Source organism: Neoarius graeffei, chromosome 5 (genome assembly GCF_027579695.1).
Source record: "Neoarius graeffei isolate fNeoGra1 chromosome 5, fNeoGra1.pri, whole genome shotgun sequence".
NCBI classification, from domain to species: Eukaryota; Metazoa; Chordata; class Actinopteri; order Siluriformes; family Ariidae; genus Neoarius; species Neoarius graeffei.
In genome coordinates, this window is record NC_083573.1 from 50,608,634 (window position 1) to 50,629,618 (window position 20,985).

A 20,985-nucleotide genomic window follows, 5' to 3' on the forward strand; every position below is an offset into this window, starting at 1 on the left:
CATTCTTGTTACTCTTTAGTCTAGCCCTTATTACTCTGTTGATCAATCGACCCCTGCCTGTCCCTCGACTTCGATTTCATCTAGTGTTTTGGATTTGTTTGCCAGTCTGCATTCCCTACTCTCCCCTGCACATACTGTACATCCGTAAGTGCCTGCATCCTGACAATGTGAATTTGGAAAAAGATTAACATTTTTTTCTTTAAAACTCAAAGAAAGTCAATCTTTGGTCATAGTGATGTGTTAATATGAATAACCAAATAAAATTATTCATTCTAGAACATTTGTATGTGCATAAATGCAGGTTTGACTGTGAATGATACAAGAATAATTGAATATTTAACCCCTTACCAATAGCCAACATTTTGGAGTCCCGGCATTTGTCCCACAAACCACAAAGGTGTCATTGACTTTCTCAATAACAGTGATGAAATTGTCACACTCAATCTTTGCAGGAGGAAAGAACACATTAGAAAAATTAGATTTTTTGAGTGCTTAAAGCCTGCACTGTACATGCTTGTACATTCCTCACATTATCACCCACAGTCACAATGGAAACTGCAAAACTAAATCTTAAAAACTTCTACAGTCAGATTTTTTTCAATTTAAATAGGATCTTTAAAAGCAAAATTATGTCTGTCACTGACCTTAAAACATAACCTCATTCAGTCGACTGTGAGTGATGTGTTTCTCATCACATATGACTATTTCTGTCGAATGAAAATGAGGCCACTGTACTCTGATCTCTATACTGACTCAACCTGTTGATGAGTCCAAATATATAAACTGGGGCCATTTAGTTTAGGATTTTATAACAGTTTTATAATAAGTATGGTTTTGATTGTCAAAATAAAGAATCACAAAAGACTTTCAAGCTTGGTGTGGTTATCAAACTTCTCAGAATGTCATTACCTTTTCTGAGAATTATAAAACCTGTAGATTCAAGATTCATGAACTCTATCCATGTAGCCTGTGTATGATATTAGGTGTTCACATGTTCACAAATGCAAAAATGTAAGCAGTTAGCTGTATGTGTCTCTCTTACCTTAGATACTGATCTGGCAAGGCAGCTTTGTCTGACATTTTCATCAGTCACTGCAGATATCTGTGTGAATCAATAAAATTAGACATAGAGCTAAAGGTAATAGTGGCTTTAGTTTTCTTTTCTTTCTGTCTTTTTAAATGAATCTAATTACTGACCACTATGTTGGTAGTACAACAGTAATCTTCATTAATCTACATTTCAACACCTAGTTTCTATACCCAGTGTTTATACATATTGTATGTTTAAGCAAATTCCGGATAGTGTTTGAGTTCAGTGTCAGTATTAGGCCCATACCTGTGTTTCTTGCACTCCTTTCTGGGTGAAGTTTAGCATATAAATTACTGCTTGCCCCCCCACATACAGAACATTACTCCCCTGCTGGTGGTACATTGTCATGTAGTTTTCTGGTTTTGTGAAGTGAAACCTTGCTGGCTCTGAAATGTAATTTAAAGAGGGTCAGGGCCACATATATAGAATTGGTATTGGATTGACATTACCAATACTAGCATACAATACTGTGCAATAGTCTTAGGCACATGGAAAGAAATGCTGTAAAGAAAAGATGCCTTCAAAAATGATGAAAATAAATATTTCTGCATTTAAAAATGCTATATAGTGTAGTAAACAGTAATAAACTAAACAAAGTCAAAAGAAAAAACTTTGCTTTAAAAAGCATCAGTAATCTCAGGGACAATTTGTACATGTTTATAATGAAATTGGCTGGTAAGTTTTACTTCGCACATTTGGAGAATGCTCTTCTGGAGATTTTGACAGTTGCACTAGCTTTTTTGGTCATTCAAAACCCAGCAGCCTTCATTATGTTTGTTTATTTGTTTTGCTACTTAATATGTTGCTTTCTTTATTGACACACAAACATTTTTCTGTAAAATTAAATTTTTGTTAGAAAGGTAATGTTTGGAAATATAAAATGTTTTGAAACTTAGTCATTAATGCAGAAATCAAGAAAGAAACATGTCTGTGAAGGTTCTAAGTCATCCAGGTCATTGTAAACCATAGGTGCTAAAGAAGGCAACTGGACTTGCTTGAAATTCTTGAAGACATTTCACCTCTCATCCGAAAGGCTTCTTCAGTTCTATCTGACTAGTGGGGAGTTCCAGTTATTTATCCTCTAGTGGACCAAAAACAAACCTAAGCAGAGTCGTTGAGGTCACATGAGTCATTGACACTCAGTCATCCTGTAGGTGTTAGGGTCCCTGGAGGCTGGGTGTGAACCATGTTAGAGGGTCGTTAGGGTGATCTGTGGGTCATTGGCTCTCTCTGCCATCATGTGAGTCAGGCTACGTTTACACTAGACCGTATCTGTCTCGTTTTCTTCGCGGACGCACTGTCCGTTTACATTAACCCCCCTGAAAAAGCGGGGAAACGGGAATCCGCCAGCGTCCACGTATTCAATCTAGATCGTATCAGCTCCGGTGCTGTGTAAACATTGAGAATACGCGAATACGCTGTGCTGAGCTCTAGCTGGCGTCTCATTGGACAACGTCACTGTGACATCCACCTTCCTGATTCGCTGGCGTTGGTCATGTGACGCGACTGCTGAAAAACGGCGCAGACTTCCGCCTTGTATCACCTTTCATTAAAGAGTATAAAAGTATGAAAATACTGCAAATACTGATGCAAATACTGCCCATTGTGTAGTTATGATTGTCTTTAGGCTTGCCATCCTTCCACTTGCAAGTAATAAGTGATCTGCGCTGGGATCTCACACACAGCGGCTCAGTCCCGAATCGTGGCTTGTTCACTTCACTCGCGCGCTCTGTGAGCTGCGCAGGGCCGGAGTGCGCACCCTCCAGAGGGCACTCGCTGTTCAGGGCGGAGTGATTTGGAGCGCAGGATGCCTGCGGAGCCGAGCGTATCCGCGTATTGGTGTTGCTGTGTGCACGGCTAACGGTTTTATGTAAACGCGAATCGTTTTAAGAACGTTAATCTGATGATCCGCTGATTCGACGTAATGTAAACGTAGCCTCACTGAAGTCAGCTGAGTCTTGATGTGAATGTGTATTCAGTTTTCTGGGAAGTGTGCCAAGGACTGCATTGTAGGTGGCTGATAAGTGGTGTCTCAGACCACCTCCTCTGTTCAGTGATGGTCATTCCAGGTTGATGAAGAAGGCTTATTTTACCCCTCTTTCAAACCACTGGTCTTCTCTGGCTAGAATGCATACATTGCAGTCCTGAAACAAGTGTCCTTTGTTATTGAGATGAAGATAGACTGCAGAGTCCTGGCCTGAGGAACGGGCTCTCCTGTATTGAGCCATGAGCTTGTGAAGCAGTTGTTTTGTTTCCCCAATGTACAGGTCTGTGCATTCCTCACTGCACTGAATTGCATACTCTACATTGTCTTGTTTGTGTCTGGGCATTCTGTCCATATTCTGACCACCACGTATTTCCAGTTCAATTAATGTTTCTACAGACAGAAGCATGGATGCGCCATGGGCTCACTGGTGTCCCCTATAGTGGCCAATCTATACATGGAGGAAATGGAAATCAAAGCCTTGACCACTTTTCAGGAGCTGCTCCCAGCCACTGGTTCAGGTATATGGATGACACCTGGGTAAAAATCAAAACCCATGAGGTGGAAGCCTTCATAGAGCACATCACTGCAGTGGATATCAACATCAAGTTCATTCAGGAGGACGTTAGTAGAAACCTAGCCTTTTTGGACTGCAGCATGCACATTGAACAAGACAGAGGCCTTAACATTGAGGTCTATCGGAAACCCACACACACAGACCAGTGCCTACTGTTTGACTCTCACCACCCACTGGAATACAAATTGGGGGTCATTAGGACCTTACATCACAGGACTCAGAATATTCCTACAATGGTAGATGGAAAAGAGAAGGAGCAAAAACACATCAAGGAAGCACTTCAGAAGTGCGGGTACCCCAACTGAGCTTTTATCAAGACCAGAAAAGAAACATAAAAAAGGGAAGAAAACAGCAACAAATGCAATAACATTGTCATTCCCTACATTTCTGGATGATCTGAGAAACTCAGGAGGATCTTCTACAAGCACAACATTCCTGTACATTTCAGACCCAGCAACACTCTGAGGCAGAAAATGGTCCACCCTAAGAACAAAATACCCAGGCACAAACAGGACAACGTAGTGTATGCAATTCAATGCAGTGAGGAGTGCACAGGCCTGTACACTGGGGAAATGAAACAACCACATAGCTCAATACAGGAGAGTTCGATACAGTTCAAGAAAGAAACATCTATAGCAAACTCAGTACTAAAAAAGGGTTCCTATGGCTTTTATATATTACTATACATTTAAAGCACATATGCATCAGGATATAAATTCAGATGCTTGTCTTAAATGTGAATACACTTTTCATTAAAGTAACTGTGCAAAACGTAGTCTAAGTAAATTGATTAAACAGAAATACATTAAGAAAAAGAGCACTTATTTTGCATTAGGCAGTATATTAAACATTAAACAGATGTAAGTAATGTTGACTCTTCATGTGCTGCGAGAATTACATTATATTACTGTAGCAATATTATATTCTCCAGAAGAATCTCGTAGGCGTATATACAGTATTTGGCAATACACCACTACTACAAATATCAACTGTCACACTCTCTGGTACAATGGTCCAAATGAATACATGGTAGAGGAAATTTTTATATCTACTGATATTCTGAAATAAGGCAATGCTTCTTAACCAAAAGTACTCATCAACAGGTGTTGCTTCTTCTCTATGGTTCGTATCAGAAGTAACAACTAGCGTGTTAATAAAGTCAGTAAAATAACGTCTTTAGCCAATTGTCGACTCCAGAATATTGTAGATATTTTCACAGTGGAAGTATAGCTGGTCATCGGATCGCCCCTCCTTTGTGAATACAGACGTGATCTGAATAGAGAAGGCCATACAGAGAGCAATAGCTGCTCTCCATGGTCCTGACAGTCACAAACAGCCCACATTTTAGGACACTTGTGTCAAAATAAATAAATAAATAAATGAAAGAAAGAAAGAAAGAAAGAAAGAAAGAAAGAAAGAAAGAAAGAAAGAAAATACATAAATAAAAACCCACGAACCGGTCATGTTAGTAAAGTGGATTTAAAGAGAGATCATGCAAATAGCGCAGAAAACTCCGTCTAAAATAATTATCCAGGCTAACATTTATATCCCGATCCTATCTCCTCTGGCTGTGGTTCTCATTACCGAGTTGGCTTTAAAAGGCACTGAGCGTGCAAAGAATATGTAATGTGTGTGTGTGTGTGTGTGTGTGTGTGTGTGTGTGTGTGCCTTTACGAGGTCGTAGGCTGTGTACTTCTATTTTGTCTCTGAAATGCCTCTCCGCTGCTGCAATGGCATAATCTGCATTAGCTTGTACCTGCAATGCAGCGCTGCAGCTCTCGTATACTGGCTACTCATAGCCTTTAACAGCAAACCGAATTAAAATGGTGTAATGTTGTACGCACAAATAGCCTATATGTGGAGCAGTCTGAACCTGAGCAGTAGCCAGCTGATATGATATGACAGTCAAGCCACGACCCTCTCTCAGTTGTGTTTTTGTCAGTAGGTTAGTACGTGTAGGTCTGGTCTGTCTTTCTCATTCCAACAACTAGGCTATTCGTAACCACCAACGCATGTCAAGATGTCGTTACCATGGATACGAACTCATAAATAATGTGAATCATCCCGTTCGTCTTTAAACATGTCATGAATACACATGCAGTACAATCCCCTGCATTAAAGGACACACGCCTGTTATTACTCTACACAAATGCCCACTGCAGGAGTGAATTCAGGATTTTGCCTATCATATATTTATTATTATTTTTTTAAATTAGACGCAGTGTGCGCAGCGTTCAGTGCTTTTTTGTGATTTACTTTTAAGAATAAAGTATATGCTCCAATAATACGCCATTAAAATACTAGTTTGACGAAAACATCATTAATACCACCTGTGCACGTGGCGAAATAGTCTAATGTTTGCACATGTAGGCGAAGTGTAAACTGTAACTAGGTGTTATTTAACACTGAGGATATGCAAAAGGTGTCCGAGCTCTTTCATCAACGAGCAAATCTCAACCTAACGGTTATCTTGAGTGTCCATGCAAGGCAAACATTATTACTTCATCTCAGAACTAGAGCCAGTAAATCAATACCATTTCCTATAGGTTACGCCAGCCGCACTAGGAGCGTGTATAGCATCAGCTTGGCACGCAATCGTTTATTTATTTATTTACTGATGAGCAAAATAGGCTACCTTTCCATTATACCTCAGATATCCCTTTTCCTATAGCAAAGTATAAATACGAGCCCTGTTCATTAGCAGGCTGCTTCACAGTCCAAAGGCAGTGATGGAGAAAACGGGGCGTTTCTGTCCGCCTGCAGCACGAGATGTTTCCAGAACTGAAACAGGTGATGTAGCCCATCATGTTTACCTTAAAACACGGCAAAGTGTGAAAGAAAAGCAGGGTCTTACCTTGCACAATAAATTTCAGTCGAGGGGATTTTTCAGCCAGAACTATTGAAAACAGGACTGCCCAGAGAATGGCTGGATGCATGATGCTGAAATGCACTAATAGCCTATAGAATGCTGTTAAACAGAAAGAAAAGTTTGTCCTGAAAACTACGGGGGGGGGAAAATCAATGGAAAAGCAGTGCTTTAGGCCGATGCGCGAAGGTCTGGCTGGGTTATGCTTTAGTACGCAGTACGAGCCTACTGATCTGAGTGCGCTTGTCTCTCAGCTCTCTGAGAGGAAGTCGAGCTGCACGTCACATTCCTAAACAGAAAGATGAGAGAGAGAGAGAGAGAGAGAGAGAGAGAGAGAGAGAGATGCGCTCATGGAACTGTGAGTTCTCATCAGTACCAATGTAAAAATGCAAGTTGTCTGTACACTCTCTAGTCACTTTCACTTCCCTTGCATATTTAATAGAGCATCTCTCTCTCTCTCTCTCTCTCTCTCTCTCTCTCTCTCTCTCTCTCTCTGGTGTACTCTCAGTGTATAAGCATTCTAAGTAAATAAATGAATAACATGAGTATTCTTTAAGAGTAACATGATAAAATGCAATCCCATAGTGGGATGATCCCATTATTTACTGAAAAAGAAAGAAAAAAAAACAAGGTAAGTCTTTCCATACAGGTTTCTTTATCTAACCTTAATATCACCAAAATTAACTTCAGCATATGAACAAGGTAAACCAACACATGTATGAACTGAAGTTTGTTTAAATGTTAATGAAATGTGCCTGCACTGATTAACATTCCTGCTTTGGTTTCAGTTTGGATTTTATTATTATTTTTTTTTTTCAGTTAACAACCACAAAGATGTTAATTAAAGTGCTGGTCCAGATTAGTCTTGTGAGCTCAGTACTCAGTGAGGTGAACACTGGTTTATGCAGGTATACTGCAGCATGCTTTTTATGTTCACTGCAACACCCACTGCCTTAACTTTGGTTAAGTGGACACTATCAGAATAGCTGACAGTTTTAAATCATTGCTTCAAATGCTGTATACATTTATGAGTAGTTTGTATACAAATCACAAGTGGATAGAAACTCAGGAAGGCAATGTATAGAAAGGACAGCCTTGTGAGCTATAAAGAAAAGAGAGACACAAGGCTGGTCTGTGGGAATTCTGTCTGTTAGAAGATTAAAAGTTTTCTCTGTTCTGAAGGAGACAGTAGTAGAACCAAATTGTGACTGAGATGCCAGCTTTAAAAGTCATGTCTGACTTTTTAATTAAATACTGTTTCTTTCTAACTTGCAGCAGTCATTATCACTTGACTTGATCATCACTTGCAACTGGATCATAATTTGCAACCGCTTCTTTTTCAGTCCTTACCTGATGCATAGGAACTGTCATTTTTAAAGGTTGTGGTAAGACATGGAGGAAATTGCACTGGAATGTAGTTTAACTTTTGAGATACTTATCATTAAGCCAACTATAGACTGCAGGTGTCCATTATCACTTCTTCAATGGTGACCAAGATCACAAAGAAGGCCTTGGTAGATATGTACCATCTAGTCCTGGACAGTATATCTAAAAGCCAAACTGTAGTGTTATGAGAGGTATCCAAGCAATAAACCCAAACAGCAGCGGTTTTTGCATGAGGATTGCCTTTCTGTATTTATTGAGATATTTTAAGCAATTGTTGATGAGTTGACACATGAGCTGTATCAAACTAGCATGGCTTTTGAAAGGTAAGAAAATGTGGGACACAAGAAATCATCATCATTTAATTAGTGACATTTCTAGAGCCATTTAAGGAAAACTCCAATGAGTGTTCAGACAATGCAAAGTACCTGTCATCTGTTCGTAGTTTTTCATGTGATTGAAGCTCCAGATCTTGTATACTTTTCTACTTGTATATTTGCTGCTTGTAGTTCCTGGCTATGAACTAAAGTTTCCCGATATAATGTGAAGTTTAAATTGATTATGATGATACTTGAAAATGTTCCTGTTTGTTATTTTCCAACTTATTTGTCTGACTAAAGTTGTTGCTGTAATGCTGATGTTGTGGATATAGACATTGTTTCCTGTGGAATTGTACTTCACCTTTGTATCTGGATGGGTCTTAATAATTTACATGTAAATTGGGAATATATCCAATTTGTGTAATATTTTTGAAAACAGAGCGTGTAAGTTCAGTTTTCTTTTCAGGCTCATTGGGGTTGAGATTATATTCCAATCCAGTATGTGATAAAGAATCACTGGTGAAAGAAAGGAGCCGTGTTAAGTTGCAAGCACTGGTATTATTTAAATTGAATTGACTTTAAATGAATAATCAAGCACTTTATTTAATGCATTAGTAATATTCTCCCCATCACGAAGACAAATTCCGAGTGAGCGATAGTTATAGAGAAATAAGACATCATTTCCAAATCAATTTGTGCAGCGACCTAATGTTTGGAAACACGAATTCAAATGATTAAGCCAGCTGAGGCCGATTCCTCAGCTATGCATTTGGCGCCACCCAGTGGATACACTGTTAATTACACTGACCTTGTAAAGCCTTGGCCCAAATCTTCCTATCAATGAATGAAAGTGCAGATAACGCCACAGGAAAAAAAAAAAAAGTGCACATGCATTGTTATTTATAAGTATACATCTATCATTTGGATTGTAATAAAATATATTCATGCAATGCATTAGGTCTGGACACTGAGATTCAATATTTAATTTAAAACTCACTAAACTCTTTTAATCTCTTTTGCAGGTTTGACTTTTATACAGGGAAAATATAATTTTGTATTTAATAAATTACTGTACTTCATGATACAGCTATAGTCTAGAAATGTCAACAGCCAGACCTATATAACAGATTAAGTCTTCCAGAGGTAATCCTGAAGGGTTTAAACAGCTGGTCATACACACAGTGTTGTTCTGGGTTATTTGTGGCAACTGCATGAGCAAATTCTTTCATGGCAGGATCTGCATTAAATGTAGTCATCACTGCAGAAAAATACACAACACTAGCCTTCTGTCTTCATTCTCTGGAGGAGTAAATCTGCCAAAATAAGTAAATGAATTAAAAAAAAAATACACGAATCACACAACAAAGAGTTTAAAAAATAAAATGATTACATATACTAAATAGAAAAAATAATTAAACATTATTTATTAACATTATTAAAACATAAAAAATGTATGTTTTACTTAAATTTGGTTTTAGGTATTGATTTCTGCTGTATTTAATTCATCTTCAATATATCAATTTGTATATTTGCTTAAAAAAATCATGTCTATAAGTGTTTAAAATTATTCATTTATTCATTCTGAATTTTGCATTTAACCACTGTCACACCCCTGGATTTGATTGTTGTGCCTGAATGTAAAATTACATAATTACAGAGAGAAATAAAGAACAAAAACATAAATAAAGCATAGTTGTATATATTTGTCATTAAAAAAAATTATATTTATTCACTTATTTATTGAATCAAATATTCAAATTAGCTACCAGAACAGCATCAATGCACTCATTCTACAGGTCTCTGGAACTGTACTGGAGAGATGAACACCATTCTTTCAAAAGATATTCCTTGCTTGGTGTTTTGATGATGGTGATGGAGAGTGCTAACACATTAGTCCAAATTCTCTCAATCTTACAGTGGATAAAAAGTCTACACACTCCTTGCAGGTTTTTGTAATGTAAAAAAGAGGAAGAAGAAAAAAAGAAACCAAACCATGTGCCTCAGGTCTTTTTCTACCTTTGATGTAGCAACCAACAAAATTCAGGTGAAAAACAAATATAAATGTTTTATGGGAAAAAAGAAAGAGTAAAAAACCTACAATCAGTCAGATCCAAGGTATACAGTTAGGTCCATAAATATTTGGACAGAGACAACAATTTTCTAATTTTGGTTCTGTACATAACCACAATGAATTTTGAACAAAACAATTCAGATGCAGTTGAAGTTCAGACTTTCAGCTTTAATTCAGTGGGTTGAACAAAATGATTGCATAAAAATGTGAAGAACGAAAGCATTTTTTAAACACAATCCCTTCATTTCAGGGGCTCAAAAGTAATTGGACAAATTAAATAATTGTAAATAAAATGTTAATTTCTAATACTTGGTTGAAAACCCTTTGTTGGCAATGACTACCTGAAGTCTTGAACTCATGGACATCACCAGACGCTGTGTTTACTCCTTTTTAATGCTCTGCCAGGCCTTTACTGCAGCGGTTTTCAGTTGCTGTTTGTTTGTGGGCCTTTCTGTCTGAAGTTTAGTCTTTAACAAGTGAAATGCATGCTCAACTGGGTTGAGATCAGGTGACTGACTTGGCCATTCAAGAATATTCCACTTCTTTGCTTTTATAAACTCCTGGGTTGCTTTGGCTTTATGTTTTGGGTCATTGTCATTGTATTATGAAATGCCGACCAATCAGTTTGGCTGCATTTGGCTGGATTTGAGCACGTAGTATGTCTCTGAATACCTCAGAATTCATCTGGCTGCTTCTGTGTCACATCATCAATAAACACTAGTGACCCAGTGCCACTGGCAGCCATGCATGCCCAAGCCATCACACTGCCTCTGCCGTGTTTTACAGATGATGTGGTATGCTTTGGATCATGAGCTGTACCATGCCTTCACCATACTTTTTTCTTTCCATCATTCTGGTAGAGGTTGAGCTTGGTTTCATCTGTCCAAAGAATGTTCTTCCAGAACTGTGTTGGCTTTTTTAGATGTTTTTTAGCAAAGTCCAATCTAGCCTTTTTATTCTTGAGGCTTATGAGTGACTTGCACCATGCAGTGAACCCTCTGTATTTACTTTCATACAGTCTTCTCCTTATGGTAGTTTTGGATATTGATAGGCCTACCTCCTGGAGAGTGTTGTTCATTTGGTTGGCTGTTGTGAAGGGGTTTCTCTTCACCATGGAAATTATTCTGTGATCATCCACCACTGTTGTCTTCTGTGGGCGTCCAAGTCTTTTTGCATTGATGAGTTCACCAGTGCTTTCTTTCTTTCTCAGGATGTACCAAACTGTAGATTTTGCCACTCCTAATATTGTAGCAATTTCTCAGATGGTTTTTTTCTGTTTTCGCAGCTTAAGGATGGCTTGTTTCACCTGCATGGAGAGCTCCTTTGACCGCATGTTTTCTTCACAGCAAAATCTTCTAAATGCAAGCACCACACCTCAAATCAACTCCAGGCCTTTTATCTGCTTAATTGAGAATGACATAATGAAGGAATTGCCCACACCTGCCCATGAAATAGCCTTTGAGTCAATTGTCCAATTACTTTTGGTCCCTTTAAAAACAGGGTGGCACATGTTAAGGAGCTGAAACTCCTAAATCCTTCATCCCATTTTAATGTGGGGATACCCTCAAATGAAAGCTGAAAGTCTGGACTTTATGTCCATGTCCATTATATAACTATAACTTGAATATGTTTCAGTAAACAGGTAAAAAAGCAAAATTTGTGTCAGTGTCCAAATATATATGAACCTAACTGTAAATGCTATCAAACATCTGTGGAATAACTTGAGGAGGACTGTGCGCAGGACATCCCCTTGCAATGTGATAAATCTGGAGCATTTTTGCAACTAAGAGTGCAATAAAATTGCCAAATCAAGATGTGCAAGTTGGTAGACTCTTATCCCAAAAGACAGAGTGCTGTATTACAAGCAAAAGATGCTTTAAAAAAGTATAAGTTGTTTCTATTTGTTTTTCACTTGAAATTTGTTGATTGTGAAATCTTAGTTTATTTATTTTATTCTTTTACATTTGTGTGTGTGTGTGTGTGTGTGTGTGTTTCTTTTCCTTCAGTTGAGTACATCTGGTCCTCCACATCATTCTATCCTCAAAACTGGCACTCTACCATCCATATCTACATGTATTTTGGTACTGTTTTTTTTTTTCATTTACAGAAGCATAACTTTTTTTTTTAACATAAAGTCATACCAGATTTCTTTTACATGACAGTACTGTTGTCCTCTTAGGATTAGAACTAAAATGTGTAAGAAATTATTTGCAATATATTTTTCTTTATATTTATATTTAGGTACAGGACTATAGTTAGGGAACTACAATGCAATCCTTTAAACTAAACTAAAATAATAATAATAATAATAATAATAATAATAGGCAGCACAGTGGTGTAGTGGTTAGCACTGTCGCCTCACAGCAAGAAGGTCCGGGTTCGAGCCCCGTGGCCTGCGAGGGTCTTTCTGTGTGGAGTTTGCATGTTCTCCCCGTGTCCGCGTGGGTTTCCTCCGGGTGCTCAGGTTTCCCCCACAGTCCAAAGACATGCAGGTTAGGTTAACTGGTGACTCTAAATTGACCGTAGGTGTGAATGTGAGTGTGAATGGTTGTCTGTGTCTATGTGTCAGCCCTGTGATGACCTGGCGACTTGTCCAGGGTGTACCCCGCCTTTCGCCCGTAGTCAGCTGGGATAGGCTCCAGCTTGCCTGCGACCCTGTAGAACAGGATAAAGCGGCTAGAGATAATGAGATGAGATGAGATAATAATAATAATAATAATAAATCCAAATTTAATATTAAAAAAGGATAAAGTTGTCAACAAAACAGTTCATGCAAAACAATGGACAGCCCAATATACAGATCTGCATAGTCTTTGAATAAATTTAATGAAAAAAATCTATATTTTGCAAATCAGCTGAATGTGTAACAGAAGTGTAACAAGTATGTACAGTACCAGTCAAAAGTTTGGACATCCCTACTTGTTCCTAGGTTTTTTCTATATTTTGACTGTTTTCTACATTGTAGAACAATACTGAAGACATCAAAACTATAACATATGGAACACATATGGAATTATGTGGTAAACAAAAAAAGGGTTAAAAAAAAATATATGTTTCATATTTTAGGTTCTTCAAAGTAGCCACCGTTTACTTTGATGACGCTTTGCACACAATTGACATTATCTTAACCAGCTTCATGAGGTAGTCACCTGGAATGCTTTTCAATTAACAAGTACCTTGTTAAAAGATAATTAGTGCAATTTCTTGCCTTCTTAATGCATTTGAGATCAAACAGTAAATAGTAAATAATAAACGTCCAGTAATTAGCCCTATTCCACAACTGTAGTAATCCATATTATGTCAAAAATGGTCAGCTAAGTAAAGAGAATGACATCCACCATTACTTTAAGACATGAAGTGACTTTTAATTACTACAAATAAAGAAAAACAATGGAATTAGAAAGTGTGTCCAAACTTTTGTATGGTACTGCACATTATATACATATTATGTCATCTGATCACATCATACTCTTTTTATTATGATATTTATACACTGGCAAAACACATCTAAATTTTTTTAATTAAAAAAAAAATTACCGAGGTCAAACATACATGATTTTACAGAATTCATAACTTTTAGTACTTTTTCAGCTCAGGAAAATATACCATAATTGACATTTTAATTGAAGTTTTATTATATTTTGATCTAGTTTAATTTAATCCAAAAACCATAATGCAAATATGAATAATTAACTAATTTGTATACTACAACTTATACACTACACTTTTAAAATACACATTACCTGATCAAAATACACATATTATATCTGGTGATGCTTGTTTTGGTATAAATGTCTCAAATTAATTCTTATCATTTTTAAATAGTAACACAACTTTTACTTTCTATATTTTTTCAACAAAAACAAGCATGTTTCAGCAATAGGTCTATTGACCCCATAGAATGTAAGCTAATGGCAATATTGAATTAAAGGCAGTTGTACACTATAAGCTTATGCAATGTTACCAAACTATCCCCCAACATTTCAGTACAGTTGACAGAATCCACAATTCTGGCTATTTTATCATACATTAGCTTCCTGCAAACCCTGTCTTTAGATGAGTTCATATAAGCTTCATTGTAAACCTCCCTGTGTCTGCACCATCTCCACCTCCTCCCACAGATGTACGTGGCACAAAGTCAATGGTGGCTGTGTGCTTAATCTGGCCCTGACTTTGGCTCCAGAGGAACATGAACACAAAACAGATTATTACAGAGCTGAGAAAGGAAAGGAACCCCATAGTAGTAGCAATGACAAGGGTTTTGGCATCAAAGGGGTAAGGGCTTGACACTTGTGCTGAAGAGTTGGTGGAAGGAGGCAATGAGGTTTCAACCCAACTCTCATCAAAGAAATTGGGAGTTGTATAATTTCGAGGGGAGTTCCTCACATGAAGTCTGGCAGAGATACTATCATTCCCTGCAACATTAGCTGCAATACATTGGTAAGTTCCAGTGTCCTGCACTTGTGCATAACGCACTTCCAGAGTTCCATTTGTATGCACTCGTATTCTCCCCATAGAGCTGAATGGAGTCTGCTGGGGTGATAACCAAGTTATAGAAGGTGGGGGATACCCATCTACTTTGCATTCAAACTGCACATTTGTTCCCTCATCAATTTTTGCTTCTTGCAGCTTACGTTCCAGGATATATGCTTGTGTGCAGATGAACACTTTCGGGAGCTCTGCCTCTGAAAAGTCACGAAACTCTTGCTTGCGACCACGTTCGGGTGTAGAACATGTAGGCTGCCGACCATCAAAGTTAAACCTCAAACGGTGTCGGACCACCCACAGTAACCGACAGTCACAAGTTAGGGGGTTCCTGTCTAGCCGCAGGGTCTGTAAGTTCCCAATTGTGTGGAAGGCACTCTCTTCCAGGGTTGTAAGTCGGTTTGAGGATACATTGAGCAGTTGAAAGTGAACAAGACACCTAAAGGCACCTGGCTCAATGCGGAGCAGTTTTCCACCTACCAAGTGAAATTCCTGAAGTCTGAGCAATTCCCCTAGCATATTTCCCTCTATAGATGTAATTGGGTTGTAGGACAGATCTAAATAGATCAGATGTGTTAAATAGCGCAATGAGGCATATGGTATGGCACTCAGATTGCAGTTACTAATAACCAAGGTAGTGAGGTTTAGACTCATAAGGCTGTTACTGTTTAAAGTCTCTAGTGAGGGCCACTGAAGTATCTGCAGTGTATGCAGCTGGTGCAGCCGACGAAAGGCATTGTTGGGCAATACATTAATGTTGAGTCTCCGTAGGTAAAGTTTGGTCAGGCTTTGGAGCTGTGAAAATGCTTCAGTAGGGATAAAGGTAAGGTTACTGCGGTCCACATTCAGCTCCTGTAAGCTCTGTAGACCAACAAAGGCCCTCTGTGAGATAAACACCAGGTCATTTTCCCCTGCATTCATTTCCCGTAGGTTTACCATCTCCTGAAATGTGTAGTCTAGAAACACAAGTATCTCATTCTTGCTAATGTCCAGGTTGATAAGGTTTGGCAAACCAGAGAAGACACCAACTGGTATGATCTTAAGCCGGTTGTTTTTTATTTTTAAAATTCGTAGGTTTTTCAGACCCTGAAATGCTTCCACTTCAATCATAGATATAATGTTCTCACTAAGGTCCAGCTCCTCTAGTTGGGTTAATCCATAGAACTGTCGCCGACTCAATGTCTTCAAGCGGTTGCCAGAAAGGTTCAGCCGCCTGGCACTGATGTGCAATGCTTCTGGAACAGCTGTTAAGTGTTTTGAAGAACAGTTGACCTCTAGTGTGTCCTGCCTACAAATACACTTTTGAGGACATGGCCAGAGGAAATTGGACACTGATAAGTGCAAACAGCAGAGTAGCAGGAGTGCCAAGACCCACGTCTGATGACAGAACTCCACAAACATCTTATTTCCTGCCTGCTGGAACAACAGAAACAGTCTCAGTTAGGAGTGATTTGAAGAGCAGATCAGCATCAGATGAATAACATTATAATAATACTGCTTAATACTGTTATGGGTGCAATGTAATATACTATGAAAGTACAATCACCATATGAAAATACAAGCCAATAAATTTACTTTTTCCCTCCTCAGTTTGATTTATTTGGTGTTTAACCATGTTACCAATAGAATGAAAGTGATACATACTAACATACTACAAAAAAAGTCACAAGCTAGCTTGAAACCTAACTGCAAGTGAAGTATGGTGGGAGTTAGTGAAGGTTGTGTATTATTATTTCTTCTTCTTCTTCTATTATTATTATTATTATTATTTATTAACCTTTCTGGCAATTATTATTATTATTATTATCATTATTATTATTATTGCTGTTGTTGTGGTTGTTTGTGGTTGTTGTTGAAGATGTCATTGCTGTGGCTATGCGTCCATTTTTAATGTGTACCTTATAAACTTGGAAAGATGCTGGATAAAGATTCCAGAGCAAGTGATTTTTAAAGACTCAAAAATATTTTCAATGAAGTCTATTTGGTATCAAGCAACTTTAACATATTTATGGCATGTAGTTTTTCCCTAAATATTCTAGTTGTAGTCTTACTCTAATGTGCTATTATTTAAAAGCTTCTTCATATGCATTAGTTGTACACTACCAGCGAATACAGTAGAGCCCTTTTAAATTAATAAACAGTAATATACAGCCAATATTATTCAAAGCTATTATAATTGCAGATCTAGACAATTGTGAAGAACCAAGTCCAAATTTAGATTTTGTAATCTGATAGTTAAGCTCTTTGTTATATAAAATAAGCCTGATAACCATATTGTTCAAGATAATATGTTGTCTGCTAGAGTCAATATTAACATTAATTCCGCCTCAGTTTGCACTGTATTAAAGAATATCTTCCAACTCAAAAACTAAACTCACTGAATACTTATTAAATTAACATAATTAATATTACATTATTTGTTTGTAATTACATGAATTGCATGAACAATTTGAGTAAAATTAAATTTGGTGCATGCCAAAAAGATATATGAAAATATATAAATCTCTTTAAAAAAATCACTCAGTTACAACACAAAAACCAATTCAAACCTGTGCAGCTTAAAGTCACTTGTTCCCCAGGACAGTCACTTTTTCTTTTTAATATCACTAAGTAGCAGGCACATGACTGTAGACAATAATTCAATATGTTTTCAAGCTTAGCATTCCCACAAGGCTAGAATAGGAATGGGCTGTCCTATTCTAATAGTATTCAACCTATCTGTGGAGTGGAGAACCCAGCTTAAAAAAATGAAAGTGTTAATCCCTCTGTTAGATTTAGACAGGTGCACAAACTTGGGTAATGCTTAAGGAATAATTCACTTTTTCACTTTCTCTATTTCTACCTTTTCACTCAGTCACTCAAAATCCACAATAGCTAAGGAAATGTTATGGTTTGTATGTGCCTGATGGTTTAAGGCAGGTACAGTTTATCAGACATCCCACATCCCCATGTAAGTAGTATACATAACAACAAACCTCACCCACTTAAATATATCATTTTTTAATCTAATGTAATCAACAATCTTCTTCTTCTTCTTGCAGCTGCTCCTGTTAGGGATCACCACAACAGATATTTGATTTGGCATAGGTTTTTACACCAGATGCCCTTCCTGATATAACCTCCCCAGTCTATCCAGTCTTGAGACCAGCACTAAGTATGCACTGGTTTGTGCAACCCCAGTGGCTAATCTGCATGTCTTTGAACTGTGGGGGAAACCAGAGCACTCGGAGGAAAACCACACAGACACGGACAGAACATGCAAACTCCACACAGAAAGACCCCCATTGGCCACGAGGTTTGAACCCAGAACCTTCTTGATGTGAGGCAACGGTGCTAACCACTGCACCACCCCAAATGTAATCAACAATGACAAACAACTAAAAACCATGTTATTGCCAACCTGATGCCATTTCCTCTTTGCATATGTGTGGTTAGTGTTCTCCAATTTCATCAAAAGATGAAATTCATCAAGCTTGGACAGCTTCATTAGGTTGCAGCTAAAGTGCTAGGACAAGGTCAGATATGACCTTCTCCTAACATTCAGCAGAGAAATCATAGTAACATTAAGATAGATTGAATAGCAGTCCTTGTAAATGTACCTTTGCCTGAAAAGGTCAAAAGCACTGTTTCAAATCAAGACAATTTATTTGTATAGCACTTTTAACAACAGACATTGTTGCAAAACACCTTTACAGAAAAATAAAGACTTTAAACATATGAACTTATTTTATCCCTAATAAATGTATTTATCCCTAATGAGCAAGCCTGGGGTAATGGTAGCAAGGAAAATCTCCCTCAGACAACACAAGGAAAAAACCTTGAGAGGAACCAGACTCCAAAGGGAACTCATCCTCATCTGGGTGATAACAGATAGTGTGATTGTAAATAACTTGCTTCTATAACTGTGTCCTATATAGTCACAAAGTACGATTGTGCAACCAGGAAACTCATTATAGTTTTAGCATGAAGTCTATTTTGTTGAAGTTATCAACTATTTACAGATGGAGACTTGAGTGCAAAACTGTTCATGACAACTGCACTCCTAAAGTTATCATGGCATTTTTTAGTCCTAAGCCATAGCAAAACTGTAAGTGTCCAGAGCCATCTTCTAAGGCCAAGTTTACATTAGACTGTATCTGTCTCGTTTTCTTCGCGGATGCACTGTCCGTTTACATTAAAACGCCTGGAAACGCCGGGAAACGGGAATCCGCCAGGGTCCACGTATTCAATCCAGATCGTGTCTGGTCCGGTGCTGTGTAAACATTGAGAATAGGCGGATACGCGGATACGCTGTGCTGAGCTCTAGCTGGCGTCGTCATTGGACAACGTCACTGTGACATCCACCTTCCTGATTTGCTGGCGTTGGTCATGTGACGCGACTGCTGAAAAACGGTGCGGACTTCCGCCTTGTATCACCTTTCATTAAAGAGTATAAAAGTATGAAAATACTGCAAATACTGATGCAAATACTGCCCATTGTGTAGTTATGGTTGTCTTTAGGCTTGCCATCCTTCCACTTGCAAGTGGTAAGTGACGCGCATACCCGACATGCACTGAGATCACACACACAGCGGCTCAGTCCCAAATCACTGCTCGTGCGCTCCACTCGCGCGCTCTGTGAGCTGCACAGTGCCGGAGTGCGCACCCTCCAGAGGGCACTCGCTGTTCAGGGCGGAGTGATTTGGAGCGCAGGATGCCTGCGGAGCCGAGCGTATCCATGTATTGGCTTTGCTGTGTGCATGCGAATCGTGTATTGGCGTTGCTGTGTGCACGCTAATCGTTTTAAAAACGTTAATCTGATGATCTGCTGATACGGTCTAATGTAAACCCCACCTATGTGTGTCTTTTGACTGTCCATATGGGGCCGTCCCCCACAGGAGCAATGTGATGAGACTCCAGCCAGAAGTAGGGCATCAGGATGGATCAGGCAGATCTGAAGAGCAGGAGAGGCCAGCATCACTGGTGTCTCAGCACTGACATGGAACTCGACAGAGAGAGAGACAGACAGAGGGAGAGACAGAGAGAGGGAGTCTGGCAGTCTGGCACTGACTAAAATATATACTTCAAAAATGTATGGACTTTTTAACTTTCTTTAAAGTTTCATCAGAGCCAGTGAAGCATTAGACAGAGAAGTGCATGAAAGGTCACTGGCCTCTGTCTCTAGCCTGACATTTGACCTCAATGTGCAGACCAGGAATGGGTAAAGCTGACTCGATTGCTCTCTTTTACACACTGTGATACTTCCTACCTTGACTGAGTGAGAACTAACCCCAGCTGCTCACTAATTCCCAATTAGAATGCCACAGACAAAACAACAATAGTTGAGACAGAGCTGTTTATTGACAGCAACTGGTGCTAGTTCCACATGCTGCAGAACTCAGCAGGACTGCATTCATGAGTATTAACCCTTTCACCACAGCTAACTTCATATACAGGGGTTTCCCAACTACAGTGAGTCCGGAATAGCAATCTGCAGTGGTGAAAGGGTTAAAGCCTACTACAGCAAATAACACATGCAGGACTGAATGATAGAAGATGACAGAATGCCCCTTGAGCAATTTCCCTCTGCAAATTTCCCCTTGAGCAAGAGTACAGATTGATATTTTGTTTCTTTTACTTTATTCATCTGATTATTTAAAGTGTAACTTCACCCCCCCCCCCCCCACCCCCCCAGCTCTGAGCCTAATTCCACCCATGACAGAAAAATGCTAACAAGTGGGCAAGGGCCTGAGGAAGGGGACAAGATGGGGAGGGGGACCTGTGGATGTTTTAAAATGAACACAGTTTCACAGACTCTCACTCAAGGGTGGAGGCTGGGGGAGGTAGGCCATCCACCTCTGATTTCAGTGCATTAACATTCTTTATTTTTTTCTTTTTTTTAAATAAAAAATTATTTATTGTTATTTCTCTTTAAGTATGTGATTTAGGTTATTTGTTTGATTAATATGTCAAAAATTACTATATGCAAATGTCTATAAAGATATGGCCTTCTCGCATATCTTTAGCCCATTCTATCTTGAGCCTCAGAAATTGCATGTTTTTATACAGGTTATCACAACCAAGCCCAGAAACAGCCTGTTGGAACAAAGTGGGAAACAATAATGTAATTACTTATATGGTAATTAAGGTTGAAAGGTCATGTACAGGTATGATTTATAGTCTCTTCTTAGCCATCGTGGAAAGAGAAGTGTTTATTTTTTGCTATTCCA

General features: G+C 38.5%; 2 protein-coding genes across 2 annotated transcripts in view; both read right to left on the reverse strand.

Annotated features, from left to right (window-relative positions):
* The window catches only part of si:ch211-113g11.6 (uncharacterized protein LOC559008 homolog), a 42,954-nt gene extending 36,367 nt beyond the window's left edge, over nucleotides 1-6,587 (reverse strand). The window contains exons 1-4 of the mRNA XM_060920577.1: nucleotides 6,506-6,587; nucleotides 1,337-1,476; nucleotides 1,043-1,102; nucleotides 349-444 (exon numbers count right to left, since the gene is read on the reverse strand). Of these exons, the coding sequence (XP_060776560.1) occupies nucleotides 349-444; nucleotides 1,043-1,102; nucleotides 1,337-1,476; nucleotides 6,506-6,587 (378 nt within the window). The remainder of the gene's footprint in view (nucleotides 1-348; nucleotides 445-1,042; nucleotides 1,103-1,336; nucleotides 1,477-6,505) is intronic.
* Nucleotides 6,588-14,353: 7,766 nt separating this feature from the next.
* lingo4b (leucine rich repeat and Ig domain containing 4b) lies at nucleotides 14,354-16,177 on the reverse strand. The gene has a single exon (XM_060920579.1). It carries the CDS (start codon nucleotides 16,175-16,177, stop codon nucleotides 14,354-14,356), a length of 1,824 nt encoding a protein of 607 aa, XP_060776562.1.
* Nucleotides 16,178-20,985: the final 4,808 nt, after the last annotated feature.